The sequence below is a fragment of the Pelophylax lessonae genome (assembly GCF_965119305.1).
Source record: "Pelophylax lessonae genome assembly, chromosome: 6".
NCBI classification, from domain to species: Eukaryota; Metazoa; Chordata; class Amphibia; order Anura; family Ranidae; genus Pelophylax; species Pelophylax lessonae.
In genome coordinates this window covers 240,662,562-240,680,344 of record NC_138773.1, presented here as the reverse complement: position 1 = coordinate 240,680,344, position 17,783 = coordinate 240,662,562, and the positions used below count along the sequence as shown (strand labels likewise).

Here is a 17,783-nt window from a genome sequence, read left to right as displayed (position 1 = left end):
GCTGCTCTGTTAGGCTGCCAGAAGCAGAAGGTGGCACCCTGTGCCCTGTGTAAGATAGGAGTTGTTTAAGTCATGGCTTACACTTGGCTATGGAATTTTTCAATGCAACAGCGCTGATGCTTGGTGATTGATCTGAGGCTGTCAAAAGGAAAGAGCCACATGCTTCTCCATACCCAGGAGTTTCTAGCTGGAAATTACAGTGGGCATCACATAAAATCTCATTCACACTATATTTTTTTACAAGTTGCACCAAATTACTAACTTGTCATGGCTGCCAATATACATATCCCCTATACTAAACATGGCAATACATACAATGCACATTTCAAAAGCACACCTGGGCTCATTTATGAAAAACTCAGAAAATGAAAATAAGCTCAAATGTAAATAAGTCCTTAACTGAGGATGATGAGCTGATTCATTTAAAACAACTTTTTACTCTCCAAGAGACCTGCATTGACACAAAATTTGTGGCAATGAATTCATAACTAACTATCCATAGTAAAAACTATGCTATAATTCATCATGCCTAAAAACATTGTATTCATTTGATGATATGAAGCCATCATTGTTGTGATCATTTTTCTTAAATATGTCAGTTAGGATCCGGCCATGTTCGGTAGGGGCTCGCTGTTTCCCATCTTTCTTAAATTCTTCTGTTAAATAATGACTTATCTGCATGAAAAAAAGATTAAATTATTGTATAGCCAAACTGTTGTTTCAAACCAAATATATATCTCTTACCAAAAACTGAAACACCTTATGCAGCTTTAAAGGCTACGTTCACCTTTAGAATATGTTACCCCCCTATTTAGGGTATAGCATGTTCCAGCATCCCTCCTGAGCCTTCCTGCCCCGTGACAATGGGCAGAGGTTTCCCTCTCCCATAGCCGCTGTTCCATTTAAAATCAGCAGGGCTCTGTGGGGCTCCACACAGCTGTATCATTCAAACACCGGGATCTGCGAATGAATAAACAACAAGTCCCATCTTCTTCTGCAGCAGACAGCTTGCAGTTCCCAATCATCTGAAAAGCATTCTCAACCCTGCAACTTCACATGTACAAAGGGGAGGAAATGTTCGTGACCTTATTTACCTAATATGGGTACGTGGCCACATTAGGTCAATGGCATTGACCCAATATGGGTACACATAGCAATATATGGGCCTAATATGGGTACATGCAAGAATATTGTAATAAAAATATTTTAAAATTATCTAAAAATTCAGTGGCTAAAGGAATTCTTACTTTTATCTCAGGCATTGTACCATTCCACAGAATCATGGCCCGAATTACATATGTAACACTGGGTATTGATACTGTGATGCAGTACACCTTTTCCCCAAAAGACGGCAGTGTCCACTACCTTGCCTAACCATAATTTAACACAAGTGTTCAGAGTAGTCTGGGAATTGTAGTCTCGAAGGAGGACCTTGAGCACAGTGTAGCTGGGGTCACAACTACAAGGCCCACAAGCACCAGGAAGGGGGAGGGACAATGTAAAAACAAAAGCCCAGGATGGAGCTGGGCAGTTGGAGAGAGACGTGCCAACCCAAAGGTGTGTGTTTAGCTGTGCTGTGTGGTGACTATGGGGCTGTACCAGAACCGGGGGGGGGGGGGGCAGCCTGCTGAGCTGAGCACTGATCCATGGAGGTAACCCAAGGAGAGGCATCCATCATCTAGAGTCGCTGATCGAGCCGCATTTATCTTGACTGCCATTGCTGCAACCCTGCTTAAAGGGGGTCCCCACTGAACAGGCAATTCACAGTCACACGTGGACTGTCGCAGGGGGATCTGGTGACAGGGTCCCTGACTCGCACAACAACCATAACCAACAGTTTATCCCTATTTTTAAATTCAGCCCAAGGAAGGGCCCTTGCCCTTCATTGAAACTTCTCTTCTTATATGTTAAACACACTTTGTCACTTTTACCTTAAAGCAGCCATTATTAACACCAGTGACAGAATGCCAAACCCGCCATTACCATAGACTACTGACTTTGATAAAGATCTTTGTAAACTCCCACTTGCTGAATAAGCCTGTAGTGCTATTTCCTCCCAATCCCTTTTTTCTATAACTTTGAACATATTTATTTTCAGCTAGCAGCCTTAAAGAAGCATACCCACCTATGAGTTTAACTCCACATTTCACTGCTTCCGAACTTCAACCCAGAAACATCTCATTGCTTTTGCACACCAACAGTAAAGGGCCCCAACTGTGTCGGAGCTAAATTCAAAGAAGTGTTCAGACCTGGTTACATACCTGGGGGCAGAACTGGTTTGCTAGTAGCGTAAACTCACAGGACTAAACTTAACCCTGTTGTCTGAGAGCCCTCAACTGACCTAGCCTTTCTTACCTATTGTTAGTCTTCCACAGTCATGTGGGGTGTTATCTCTCAGTCAGAGAGCTATTGTTTACACTCTTGGTACTGCAGTACATGCTGAGTCTAGTCCTAAAGTTAACTGGGTTTATTGTATTATATTTTTATTGCACTGATTCCAATATGTTAACACTGAACTATTGGTCTGCCTTGTTACCTTTTTTACTTTGGTCTGCCAATACAATCTGCTTATTTCTTTTTTTTTTAAATGTATTTTTAATGAAAAATTGAGATGTATAGGTACAAAAAATAGCCTTTCCCCGGCTAATACATAAAACATAGAACTACTAAAAACACCTCCTATTATAGAACTCCCCCCACCCCCCAAAAAAAAGGGGGAAAGAAACAACACACCTTCCATACACCTCGCTCTGTCATTCTCTTATAAAATCACTTCAAGTGTTGATAAATTATAAGGAGATTCCTGTTCCCTCTCAACCATCAGGAAAATTTATCAGAAGAATATTAACTCGTGTTTAGAATCCTACCTGAAAAAATGTAATGTGAGTCCCTGCAGAGGAATAAATTTGTTCATATCACAAACTAAACCTTATCAGGGGAGAATGAATTCAGTCTGTGGAAATCTGCTCATTTCTTAAAGGCCTATGGCCAGAGAAAGAGCAGTGGACCCAATGTTACCAGCGGCTCCTGCAGGGTATAGCACTACACATATAAGGAAACAGGCATTCATCTGCCAATACATTTTGTGATTGAATGGGGTGAGTATTCCTGTTAGGGAGCCCTTCCACTAAAACTACAATCCTTGGCAGCATGTGTAATTTATGCAATCGAGAGCCACACTTGACCACAGTTGGGGGGTAAGAAGTCTATACTGGAGAGCTTTTACACCCTGTACATAAAATCAGTGGATATACCATCCTCCCTCCACTTACCTATTCTTCAAAAAACACTGTTCAGGCTGCTGTGAAACTACAATCTTTATCCCAGGAAGAAAAGTGAAAAGCCTCTCTGCATTCTTATAAACCAAAATCCACCTCATTAACAAACGTTGCACATCCTGCACTTTTTTAGGCTCATAAAATACTTGCTATGTGATTAAAAACCGATCAGTTGAATAATCATATAGCATAGAAGTAGCACTAATATAACTGCCATATTTGCATTTCTCAACAAGGATTAATTTGTTATCGACCCCCTAATTGTCATTATTGTAACAAAGGAAGCCATTAGCCAAACAGTTTAATAATTTACCATTTAGTCTAAGGATACTGATGACAGCTACTCAAACATTAAAAGTAGGTCCGCTTCTACAGAATACCCTATTAAGATCAATGTAGCTAATTGAATGTCACAATTACATGGTCATTTACAAGGAATATTAATGTGTACCTTGTTTAACATTTTACTATACTGCATACATTTTATGCTGATCAATGATGCTTACTTACCTTAAATGGCTACATCAGTTTTTTTTTTTTAAATGTACATACCATTAATGAGCAAAATAAGTAATATTTGTGTTTTGTAATTAATAAAGAGGACCTATAAATAAAATGTTAAGTAAATCTATGTGTTACTCCATGTTTAAATTTAGAACAAACACAACACTTTTCAGTAGTCAATAATACTTCATTGTATAAAGTAAATCGTATACTGCAGTTTTAAACACTGATAAGTGCTGTATGCAGCCTATAGTTGTACTTGAGTTGGTCTAGCACCCACGGATGCTCGCTGCAGCCCTAAAGGACACATAATAGTGATTTTCTCAAAGTTAAAAACCTAAGTGAAGAGACTTTATGGGATGGATAAATAAATAGTAAGAGAGTGCTGTGATATGGGGGAGCCTGGGATCACCACACAAAACGTTAAATGAAAACAGCTTGCTTAGCATGGAAAAACTAAACAAAAATAGTCCATTCTTTTGGTACATAAAAATAAGCTTTCAGCTCACCACCATCACACGCTTGTCCCACTAAAGGGTTTTTAAAGTTCCTGCCTTCTCCGGAGTCCAGAAATTTCCCAGGAGCTCAGTAAACGTGTCTCAGTCATCAGCCAGTCCACACTTCTCACACAGCTGTGTCCAGCTCCACTCCATTTCACAGACACCTACTGACTATTACCTGTTCCCGGCCCGGATTACATATGTAACACTGGGAATTGATACTGTGATGCAGTACACATTTTGCCCACAAGATGGCAGTGTCCACTACCTTGCCTAACCATAACTTAACACAAGTGTTCAGTCTGGGAATTGTAGTCTCGAAGGAAGACCTTGAGCACAGTGGGGCTGGGGTCACAGCTACAAGGCCCACAAGCACCAGGAAGGGCGAGGGACAATATAAAAACAAAAGCCCAGGATGGAGCTGGGCAGTTGGAGAGAGACGTGCCAACCCAAAGTTGTGTGTTTAGCTGTGCTGTGTGGTGACTATGGAGCTGTACCAGAACCGGGGGGCGGGGCAGCCTGCTGAGCTGAGCACTGATCCATGCAGGTAACCCAAAGAGAGTTATCCCATGATCACAAAGAGATCACATGATCTACAGGTGCAGCTCATAAAATTAGAATATCATCAAAAAGTTAATTTAAGTGAAACTCATATATTTTATATAAAAGCATTACACACAGTGATATATTTCAAGCATTTCTTTCTTTTAATTTTGATGATTATGACTTACAGCTAGTGAAAACCCGAAATTCAGTATCTCAGAAAATTAGAATATTACATAAGACCAATTTTAAAAAAAAGGATTTTTAATACAGAAATGTTTGTTTACTGAAAAGTATGTGCATGTACAGTATAATATGCACTCAATACTTGGTTGGGGCTCCTTTTGCATGGATTACTGCATCAATGCGGTGTGGCATGGAGGCGAATAGCCTGTGGCACTGCTGAGCTGTTATGGTAGTGGCCTTCAGCTCATCTGCATTGTTGAGTCTGATGTCTCTCATCTTTCTCTTGACAATAACCCACAGATTCTCTATGGTGTTTATATCAGGAGAGTTACCTGGCCAATCAAGCAGTTCCGGACCGCCCGTTGCAGATTTACTGCGGCAGGCAGCCCTCCTGCGCAAACCAATGTAGGACTACGTCGGTCGCGCCCCTGGTGCTAGGGGGCTCCCACGCGCTGCAGGCGGCACGCTCCCGCTCCCACTCGGCAGCGGGGATGCCAATGCACGGGACGGCAGCAGCGTTTGCCGTCTGCCATCCGTGATCGCTCCCCGCTGAGAGAGGACAGTCAGCTGTTATAAACACAGCTGACCGTTCTTCTCTCTGGAATGATCACAGAGCATAAAAAATAAAACAAATAATACAAATTACATAAATCTTACCCCTAGCTTGTAGACGCGATAACTTTGCAAACCAATCAAAATACGCATATTGCGATTTTTTTACCAAAAATATGTAGCAGAATACAAATTGGCCTAAAATGATGAAAACATTTGATTGTTACTTTTTTTTTGGGAATGCTATATAGCAGAATGTGAAAAATATTGTTTTTTTTTCAGAATTATCGCTCTTTTTTTGTTTATAGTACAAAAAATGAAAATCAAATACCACCAAAAGAACGCTCTATTTGTGGGAAAAAAGGACATCAATTTTATTTGGGTACAGCGGTGCACGACTTCGCAATTTTCCGATAAATTAACGCAGTTCCGAATCGCAAAAATATAATTTTTTGTAAGAACTTACAGTAAAATTATTCTCTCTGAGTCCTCTGACAGTCGCCGCCCACTCACACAGTCTTCACTTATGGGTATTGGCCTTATCCACAGGAGTAAGCTAGGCAGAAGATTTTGTTAGAAACATTCACAAAAAGCTTTGCATAGACAAACCTATAGGGGGCAGTCCCTCTGGTCCAATACCCCCCTGCTAGCAGCATTCCCAATTCAGTTTGGTAGCAAGCAGTAGATAGTCCATGAACCCCAAAAAGAGGGGTGGGGGGCGGCAACTGTCAGAGGACTCAGAGAAAAGAATTTTACGGTAAGTTCTTTCAAAAAATTATATTTTCTCTTACGTCCTCTGACAGTCGCCGCCCACTCATACAGTCTTCACTTATGGGACGTTCCAAAGCAGTGTAGACTTGAGGGGTGGGAAACGCAACCGTCTCAAAGGCAACGCAGCACCCAGGTCAGAGAAAAGAACCTTATCTGAACCAGAAAGGTAGCACACTGGGTAACAGGAAAGCTCAACAGGAGTGAACAAACCCAGGAAAGCAAAATGACCAAGAGGGAAAAAACCCCAACAGGAGGGGACAGGCTAAAAACGCCATATCTTCCCTAAAGCACCGCCGCACTCAGAACTTTGCAGCCAAAGGAGGCATCTGCCGATGCCAAAACATCAGGTTTGTAAAATTTTGTAAAGGTGTGCACGGACGACCAGGTCGCCGCTTTGCACACCTGGGACACCGACGCCTGATGGCGGAAGGCCCAAGACGTACTCACCGCTCTGGTAGAGTGCGCAGAGACAGGGAAGGGCAGAACCCGTTCCCTAAGCGAATAAGCCTGTACAATCGTCTGTCTGATCCATTTAGAAATGGTTGCCGCAGACGCAGCCGTACCCTTCCGAGGTCCCTCAGGAAGGACAAAAAGAGAATCCGACTTTTTGAAGGATTTGGTAGAGGACAGGTAAACCCTGATTGCCCTGACAACATCCAAGGAATGCAAGGCAAACTCCGTATGATGCTTAGGATTCGCACACAGCGAAGGTAAGAAAATGTCCTCGTTGAGATGGAAATCAGACACCACCTTCGGAAGGAAGGATGCATGAGGTCGCAAGACCACCTTGTCCCTATGAACAACCAGGTAGGGGGAGCGGCAAGACAAGGCCGCCAACTCCGACACTCTGCGAGCAGATGTTATAGCCACCCGAAATGCGACTTTTTCCGTGACAGTGCAGGCAGAGGAATCTCTCAGGATGTTCTCAAAGGGAGGACGTTACAAAACAGACAGAACTAAATTCAAGTCCCAAGGAGGTAAGGGCGCCCTCCTAGGGGGAGCCAGATGACGTACCCCTTGAGTAAAGGTGCGGATCAAGGAATTTGACGCCAAGGGGCGCTGGAAAAGAATGGCCAACGAAGATAACTGACCCTTAATAGTGGTCAGCGCAAGACGCTGGTCCACACCGGATTGCAGGAAGGCTAACACCCTCGCCACCGAAAAGGAGCAAGGATGGTAACCCTGCGATTCACACCAGGCGAAATAAGCCTTCCAGGTACGATAATAAATCTTACCGGAAGAGGCCTTCCTAGCCTTGAGCAAGGTAGGAATGACCGCCGACGAGAGACCCCGATCTCTCAAGACCTGGCTTTCAACAGCCACGCCGTTAAAGCCAGCTACTGTAAAGCAGGATGGAAGATCGGCCCCTGAGACAGCAGATCGTCTCGTAATGGGAGCCACCAGGGAGGCTCTAAGACCATTTGCATGATGTCCGCGTACCAACACCGGCGCAGCCAGTCCGGGGCCACCAGGATCACCAACCTCGGTTCCGAGACCAACCTGCGAAGGAACCATGACAACAACTGGATCGGGGGGAAGGCATAAATCAGGCGATACTGATTCCAAGGCACCACCAGCACGTCCGAGGCGTCTGCCAGAGGATCGCGTGTTCTTGCCACGAACCTTCTCACCTTAAACACCTCCGGGTGTAGGGACCATTCCCCCAGGTCCAGGGTCTGGCAACTCAGACAGTCGGCCTGCCAGTTCTCCACACCCGGAATGTGAACTGCCGAAAGCGCCGAGACCCGTGTCTCAGCCCAAGACAGAATCTCGGCCACTTCCTTGGCCGCCCGGGCACTCCTGGTGCCCCCTTGGTGATTGATGTACGCCACCGCAGTTACGTTGTCCGTCTGCACCCGCACAGGGCGGCCCCAAAGACGATCCGACCAACGGCTGGAAGGATTTTACTACCATCAGAGCCGGAGACCGGAGCCACCACAGAAGATCCGATCTGACTTGGGGGCTCAAAGAGATCCTCCTTTCCAAAGAGTGAGGATGCCTCCAGAGTAGCAGGAGGGGCGGAATCAGCCACAAGGGTGCGTCTGAGCACCTTAGTCCACACTACCACAGCCTGAGAGACCATAACTGAGGGGAACACGGGTTTCAGCAAGGAACCCGCCACCATATAGGAGTGGTGGGTAAGAGATTCCACCCGTCTATCCGCCGGGTCCCTAAACACCGGAGAATCCTCCGTGGGCATCAGAGTGGCCTTGTTTAACCTGGATACCGTGTGGTCCACCTTAGGGAAGCCTGCCTACTCCTAGGCAAAAGACAAACTGAATTGGGAATGCTGCTAGCAGGGGGTATTGGACCAGAGGGAAAGCCCCCTATAGGTCTGTCTATGCAAAGCTTTTTGTGAATGTTTCTAACAAAATCATCTGCCTAGCTTACTCCTGTGGATAAGGCCAATACCCATAAGTGAAGACTGTATGAGTGGGTGGCGACTGTCAGAGGACATAAGAGAAAAATGGCCTGGTCATTAAGGGGGCAAATCCTCCCGGTTAAGAACTGGTTAAGCACAGTGATACTATGATCATTAAACCAGGTATTGGAACTTTTGGCAGTGTGGGCAGGTGCCAAGTCCTGCTGGAAAATGAAATCAGGATCTCTGTAAAGCTGGTCAGCAGAGGGAAGCATGAAGTGTTCTAAAATTTTCTGGTAGAGGGCTACACTGACTTTGGGCTTGATAAAATACACCAGCAGATGCCATGGCTCCCCAATTTATCACAGACTGTGGAAAATATTACATTTCATTTGGAATTTTAAGGTCCAAGAGTTTGGGGAAAGAGTGGAGAGGCACAGAATCCAAGTTGCATGAGGTCCAGTGTGAAGTTCCCACAATCAGTGATGATTTGGGGAGCAATGTCATCTGCTGGTGTTGGTCCACAGCCAGCGCAGCCCTCTACCAGGAAATTCTAGAGCAATCCATGCTTCCCTCTGCTGACCAGCTTTATAGAGATGCTAATTTCATTTTCCATCAGGACTTGGCACCTGCCCACACTGCCAAAAGTAACAATACCTGGTTTCATGATCATGGTGTCACTGTACTTGATTGACCAGTAAACTCGCCTGACCTAAACCCCATAGAGAATCCGTGGGGTATTGCCAGGAGGAAGATGAGAAACACCAGACACAACAATGCAGACACGCTGAAGGCCGCTATCAAAGCAACCTGTGCTTCCATAGCACCTCGTCAGTGCCACAGCCTGATCGCCTCTATGCCATTGATGCAATAATTTATGCAAAAGGAGTCCCAACCAAGTATTGAGTGCATACTATACTGTACATGCACATACTTTTCAGTAAGCCAACAATTCTATATTAAAAATCCTTTTTTTTTTTTTATTAGTCTTATGTAATATTCAAATTTTCTGAGATATTGAATTTTGGGTTTTTACTAGGTGTAAGCCATAGTCATCAAACTCAAAAGAAAAAAATGGTTGAAAAATATCACTCCGTGTGTAACACATCTATATAAAATATATGAGTTTCACTTTTTGAATTTATTTCTTAAATAAATTAACTTTTTGATGATATTCTAATTTTATGAAATGCACCTGTGATGCCTAAGCTTTTAGTCATGTGAGCAGCATTTTCTTCAGGAAAGCATTTCTGTTACTCTTTATTTATCCATTCTAGCAAAAAACTGTTAACAAAGCTGTAAGCCAATATTTTAATTAAATGCACGTGTTGTGAAACTATGACACGGACATAAATCCCACTTTTGGCGCCATGTAGCAGTGGTTTAACACAAATAAATGCTTCCATCAGTGCATTAGTGAGAATAATACCAAGAGACTGGGGCAATGTGTCTATAACGAATGGAGGTTATAATAAGAGTAAAACACATTGCAAACATTCTTAATCTCTACCTTTGTAGCATGCCACTAAACATTTGCCTTATGTCAACGGACATCACTCTTTAAATGGCATGATGCACTTTGATGGTACCATAAACACTGGACATAAATGGGGAAAATCAATTTTGTATAAAAATATAAAAAAATAAATAAAAATCATTTGTAAAAAATACAAAACACATACACAAATCATATATGAACAATTATATATCACATTTGGAGAAGCTCTATAATACTAATACCACAGATAAGACAAAATAAACAGTGTAATAACTGCAATGAGCATCATCCTAGTGGATCCTGCCCAACATGTTTCGCTGGGTTTAACCACTTCCTCAGGGGCTTTTGGAGATCTTTTAAAAGAGCTTAGATGAGCATCCAGGGAGGAGCAGGGCAAAAGCGGGCACAGGCAGGTGGACATCAGAAAAAACAACTCCCCCGGCGAATGTGTGAGCCCGTATGAAAGTGGTGGTGAGGGATTCCAAGCCTCCAAAGTAGAAGCTGGGGGTTTACCAGGATTCAAGGTAGAGTAACTCCGCGAATGGGGAGAAAACTTCATAAAGAGATCAAGTCCTTTAATCCAATGGTAATCCCAGGTGGAAACAATTCCAAAAGTCAGGGGGGGGGGGGGTGAGCGGATAGCCCCACCTGACAGACTATGGTATCTATCTACGCCTGTTTGCCATCAAATACTAGAAAGATGGATTACTAATATTGATGGTATATCCTTCCCTCCCTCCCAGTAGTCGTGACCACAACGTCCTTCTATGCATATAGATAAGGACGTAGGTACCTTTTTACACAATTTGACGCCCTAAAATTCATCACAATTTAAATGTCAAAATAAGCGTGAACACTTTTAATCTTCTGAAATTAGGCCCCCAAAAGGATGTGATATCTGAGTGTAAATTTCTTTCTGTAACATTATCACTACATAAGGATCATTGTGAAGCCAAACGAGAAACATACAGTGATAATGTTTCACTATACCAACACCCCTAATATCAGCTGTCATCTCAGCTCCACAAGGAACTCACTCCCCTCAATACAAACTGCCTGGCCTATCCCTAACTACTTACCACTTCTACTAGACCACCTACATCCTCTGACACCCAGACCTGACATATACAGTATATGCAACATTTTCAGTACATGATTTTAACATAGAATAATTATATTACCTCCTCTTTGGAAAGTTGCCTATCATTGTCCATATCAATTTGTTGAAATGCCTCAATGCTGCGTGGCCCTTTGCTGACTGCATACAGCTCAATTTCAAAGATCAGAGTCGCATTAGGTGGAATTTTGTCTAAGGGAACAATAAAAAATGAAGTATATTATGAATGTTTTTAAAGATGTATGAAAAAAGACATGAATTCATGTATTAAAGCGGTAGTATACCGCTTTTTTTCACTTTTAACTACAGGTAAACCTATAATAAGGCTTACCTGTAGTTACAATTAATATCTCCTAAACTGGCACGGTTTAGGAGATATTACCACTGCATGAAGCCGCTGACGAGTGCGGCGCATGCGCTCTGAAGGTCCGGGGGGACCTTCAGAGTTCCTTGCCGGGAATTGCCGGAAAATCACTCCTGCGCGCACGCGCGGGAGTGACGTCATCGCGGCTCCGGCCAATCACAGCACCGGAGCCGCCGAACCCGGAGGAGACGCTGAGGGATCATGTCAGCGCCCACAGCGATATCCAGGGGTCCGTGTCGGGGCTTCGTTCTAAGGTAAGTGTTTCATAACGAGCTAGTATGCGATGTATACTAGCTCATTATGCCTTTGTCTTGCAGGTTTTTTTTTTTTTTCTTGGATGAGTTTACTACCGCTTTAACTTCATCACATTTCAGTTCACATTTGTATATATACAAAGTTATTTAAATGCAATACATATAAAAAGGCAAAGTGAATCCCAACACAAAGTCCATTTATATCTGTATTAAAAAAACTTGAATCTTCAGGCCCCACAAATGTTTAAAAACAATTGTACTACCTGGTGCTACCACCCAAAGAAAGCAGCTTTTGTTAAGCCCTCACATTAAGGCTTGGTTCACACTGCTGCGACCTGGGATCTGACTTGTGAGAACTTAAGTAGCGTGACATGTGAAGTCCCAGGTTATTCAAAGAGAGTGGTCTTAATTAGCACTACTGAAGTCGTTTTGACTTGAGAAAAGGATACTGCATTACTTCAAGGCGACTTCTATCTGACTTGTGCCCATAGACTTTTACCACTTGCCGACTGTGTTATAACCAAATGACGGCTATAGCATCGTTGTCCAGTTCTATTGACGTCCTCCCAGAACCGCGCCCCGGACACAGCTGATCACAGATCGGGGTAAACAGCCAATAACAGCGACTCTTAACCACGTGATCAGCTGTGTCCAATCATCGGCATCGGGCAGAGGAGAGAGCCAGTAACCACCAAGTGTGAAAGAGGACATTATAATCAGGGCACTGAACATCAGTGTCCTGATGATCAGTGCAGCCACAACAGTGCCCATCAGTGCTGCCAACCAGTGACCATCAGTGCTGCCAATCAGTGTCAATCCATGCAGCCTGTCAGTGCCCATCAGTGCTGCCAATTAGTAGTCATCAGCGCAGCCCCATCAGCGCAGATAAGTGAAACATTACTTGTTTGCAAAATTTTATAACAGAAACTAAGAAAAACTTTTTTTTTTTTTTTTTTTTTTTTAATTTTTGGTCTTTTTTCACAAAAACGAAAAAAAAAACAGTGGTGATTAAATGCCACCAAAAGAAAGCTCTATTTGATTTTACTATACTGTTTATGTATGATTCATTTGATCATTTGTATGACTATTGTCCATTACTTTGATTGAGATTTGTATGGAAATGTTTTACGGCTTTACTTGATTGTAATATATTGGAACCAGCTGCCTTCAATATTTCTGTTATTTGTTTGGAAATTTCAATAAAAATTCTTTAAAGATAAAAAAAAAAAAAAAGAAAGCTCTATTTGTGCGAAAAAAAAAAACAAATGATTAGAATTTCATTTGGTACAGCATTGCATGACCGTGCAATTGTCATTCAAAGTGTGACAGAGCTGAAAGCTGAAAATTGGCCTGGGCAGGAAGGGGGGTGAAAGTGCCCAGTAGGCAAGTGATTAATGGAAGTCACCTTCAAGTCAGATCTTCATCTATATTGATGTGATTTGGATTCAACATTACAGGAAGATTGCCCAGGCATTCCCTGCAGTGTAGCCCCTCCCTTGCTTCAAAGTTGTATAAAAGTAGTATTCAAATAGCATCACGTCACCAGAAAATCGTCTAGCAAAGTTGCACCATAAGTCTCGTGATTTCCAGGTCCCAGTAGTGTTAACCGAGCCTAAAGCGGAGCTAAAGTCTGGGATACTTACCTTTTCTTCAACTGTCTGGCATCCCTCACGGGCATCGGCATCTTCTATTCAGCTTCTTATGGACCACGGGCTGCCAGAATTACAGCTTAATACATATTCTAAGAAAGACTGCAAGCAGGCAGATAGGTTTATTTTATTGCTGAAGAGACATTGGGGGATATTTACTAAAAATTGTGCACACAGAACCTGGTGCAGCTGTGCATAGTATCCAATCAGCTTCTAAATTTTATTGTCAAAGCTTAGGCATTTTGCCCTTCCCCCTGTAAACTGACCACGGTTTATCATGGCTGCTGAGCCCTGACACCGTGGTCAGTTTACCTGCCTCCGTCATCCACAGCTCTCCTCTCTGCTCTCCTGTGTCTTTTCCGCCCTCCCTGCATGTCAGCTCGTGACAGTGCCACTTTGCTCCCTGCCCCTTCCCCTCCTACTGCTATGATAATTCTAATATTTTCATACAATCCCCTGTGTTTAAAAAGGACAAATGCCCCAGTGTATGTGTTTTATAAAAAATATGCCGATTTCTACCTGATTTCACAGCGCCTCCCGGCGCTCACGTGACTGCTCGACTCTCTCCTCCTCTCCTTTCCGGCTGACATCAGCGGGAGTTCTCAGCCCCTCCTGCTGTAGTTGTCAGCCTGGAAGAGGAGAGAGCCAAGCAGTTACGTGAGCGCCAGGAGGCGCTGTGAAATGAGTAAGAAATCATCATATTTTTTATAAAACGCATACACTGGGGCACTTGTCCTTATTAAACACAGGGGATTGTATGTTAATAAAAAAGTGGCTTTAAACCACTTTAATTGAACATGCTGAAGTTGGAAGCTGATTGGTTACTATTCACAGCTGCACCAGATTCTGTGTGCACCAGTTTTAGTAACTCCCCCCCCCCCCCCATTGCTCTTTTGCAATAAAGAGCCTGCCTGCTTGCAATTTTTAAAAGCAGGACATTAATTCTGCTTTAAGGAAGGTCAAACAGCTCTCAAATAATTTACCCAAAGGGAACAGCTGCATTAATAAATGGAGCTCTGAAGATATAACCATATCTTGTAGACCAGACTGGGGCTATTGTGAGTTTATCTTAATCCTTTGGATGTACTTAGTGGCGATTGATTTAAAAGATTTGCGTTGGGGGATGAAGATTCAAGTTTTTTTAATATACACTATATTACCAAAAGTATTTGAATGCCTGTCTTTACACGTGCATGAACTTTAATGGCATTCCATTAGTTCGTAGGGTTCAATGTTGAGTTGGCACACCCTTTGCAGCTATAACAGCTTCAACTGTTCTGGGAAGGCTGTCCACAAGGTTTAGGAGCCTTTGCCTTGTGCACTGGTGCGCAGTCATGTTGGAACAGGAAGGGGCCATCCCAATCTGTTCAAAGTAGGGAGCATGAAATTGTCCAAAATGTCTTGGTATGCTAATGCCTTAAGATTTCCCTTCACTGGAACTAAGGAGCCAAGCCCAACCCATGAAAAACAACCCCACACCATAATCCCCCCTCCACCAAATGATTTGGACCAGTGCACAAAGCAAGGTCCATAAAGACGTGGATAAGTGAGTTCTGAGCTCAACTCAATAGAACACCTTTGGGATGAATTAGAGTGGAATCTATAAGCCAGGCATCCTCGTCCACATCAGTGCCTGACCTCAAAAATGTGCTTCTGGAAGAATGGTCAAACATTCCCAAAAAAAACCACTCCTAAACTTTGTGTACAGCTTTCCCAGAAGAGTCGAAGCTGGTACAGCTGCAAAGGGTGAGCCAACTCAATACTGAACCCTACAGAGTAAGACTGGGATGCCATTAAAATATATCAATGAACTTTGTGTTGGGATTCACTTCACCTTTTTTAGATACATTTTTTATATATTTATATAACATTCTAAATATACGTATGAATTGTCACAGATTTGTATTTGATATGAAAATTGTACATGGAGGTATGGGTTTAGGTTATGGATTCATACATTTTCTTAAGCGCTTCCTTAAGCATTTTTTGTTCATGTGATATTGGCCAACTCTCCTCCCTGGTGAGGACAGGAGAGAAGTGGCAGCAGAAATCTCAGTCTGTTTTAAGTCTTCAGAGGCATCCCATAAAGATCCCAAAATCCTTTTCCACATTTGTAAATACAGTTAGAACAAAAAGAAAAAAAATGTAACCAGGAAAATGGAACGCATACTATGTATTATTACATAGATGAAAAAAATACATATAAATCAGTATAAAGTGTCATGTGGTAGATCATTTGTTTTGTCTTATCATATATAGTATAACTGTGGAAATTGGGTGGAGAGTAATTATTTATCCAAGAAAAGTACCAGCACAATTCCCTGTAAATTAAGTGACAAAATAAACCAAGTCTCGCAGGTAAAACCCTGTAGACAAGGAGGATGGGGATTTTAATGTGCCCAAAAATAGCAGTTGGATAAAATACAAATTTTAAAAATATAAATTTTATTAAAGGCAAGATAGTAAAAACAACATATGAAAATACAGTATCTAGAAGGTGTATTGCAGCAAATCCTAAAATGCGATGGATCGACGCGCTTCACCCATACTTTGGGCTTCCTCAGGAACCAGATGTGTAGCAGGATTTCTCAAAAAGTATATATACACCCTCAATAGAAACACCAAACTATGATGCATCGGCCATGCCACAGAACCTATACTAGTATGTTAAAAAATATACAAAGTGTATACGCAGGAAGAAGGAGCTTGCAGGCCCCCAGACAAAAATAAGTGCTATTAAACCATAGGTACAAAAACCACAAGGTTCAAAAAATATATAGCTACCAAAAATGATCTATGGTTAAAGCTACATGTCCAATAGAAGGAGAATGTTCATATCATTATTGAGAGGAATCACACTGTCCAGCGTCCATGCTGACAGCAAGTGGCCAGCTTATAGTATAGTATAGTATTTGGCATATAGTATAACTGATTAACATGCATTATTTCCTCTATGTAATGAAATCAGCGTATCTCCCCCTCTTTGTGTGTCCTGAAAAAGCGGATCAGTGAAACGCATTGACGCACAGGGGCTCATTCACCTGATAGCATGTAACAACAATCTTGGTAATAACTTTGGTTTGTATCAGCCATTTATCACCTTTGTATGTGATTATTTTTATTAACATTTGTTCTTTATTTTAATTTTTTTATAATTTTGTATACTAATAAAAACATGGATTTTATTAATCGTATGCGTTCCATTTTGCCTTTAAAGTCCGGTCCAATTTTTTTCTTTTTGATAAAAGAAGATAGTAACTTTAAAAGCTAACAGGGGAAAGGAGGTACGTGTAGAGACATACAGCTGCAGAATAGAATAGCCTGCATGTCTATTTTCCCTTTGGATAGGAGAGATTGCCCAGCGGTTACATCAACCAGAAAGCACCGAACCACGTCTAAGATCTAAACATTAGTATTACTGCTGCTTTATTCAATGTAAAAGAGTAATCTGTGACATATGGTATTACATATATTATTTGTGCAGACATTTGAAGCACCAGAAGAAGCGTAGGTGATGTTTGACACACCTATCACATTGTACTGACAATATGAAATCTAAAAATATATTTTATTGGCATATAAAACATTGAGTCAGAATTTCATAAATAGAAGCATGTCGTGTTCGCAAAGAGGACGATTAGAAGAGATGCAACATTAACAAGGTACAGTGAATGACAAACAAAATTTTAGAATGAGAAAAGATAAAACCAACACAGCACAGACATCACAGTACTCAGGCATGGACAGACACTTACATTGACATGCTTTTCTTTTATAGGGTTAGCCAGCCATCGTTCCCAGCATGCAGTGCAACTTTTGATAATAGGATAGAGGTGTCTACAGTAGAGGAAGAACAGGCTTATTGACATGCACATCCTAAACAGGCTACATAAATACCATATACTAAAAGATGTGACAAACTAATATATATATAATAATTGCATCTAAATTTTACCTAGGTAACATGCAAGATTCACGTTGTGAGCTTACTAAGTTTATCATACCAGTAAGGTTTTAAATAGGCTTTAAAAAGTGTAATGGGATAAAAAAAAATGTGTCTCTCAGAGAGGAGAAACAGGGGCTAGCATAAAGCAATGCACAGAGTCTAATTAAAAACATTGTAACAGTCCAAATGCAGTAAATGGATGGCTGCCAGCAGACGAGTAGAAGCAACTCTGTGGATGAAGACAGGAAGAAGAGCAGTG

General features: G+C 42.1%; 1 protein-coding gene across 1 annotated transcript in view; it reads right to left on the bottom strand.

Annotated features, from left to right (window-relative positions):
- Window positions 1-465: 465 nt before the first annotated feature.
- Window positions 466-17,783, bottom strand: part of LOC309557865 (peptidyl-prolyl cis-trans isomerase FKBP7-like) — a 29,586-nt gene continuing 12,268 nt past the window's right edge. The window contains exons 3-4 of the mRNA XM_082260668.1: window positions 11,376-11,503; window positions 466-675 (exon numbers count right to left, since the gene is read on the bottom strand). Coding sequence (XP_082116794.1) covers window positions 514-675; window positions 11,376-11,503 — 290 coding nt within the window. The 3' untranslated portion in view covers window positions 466-513. The remainder of the gene's footprint in view (window positions 676-11,375; window positions 11,504-17,783) is intronic.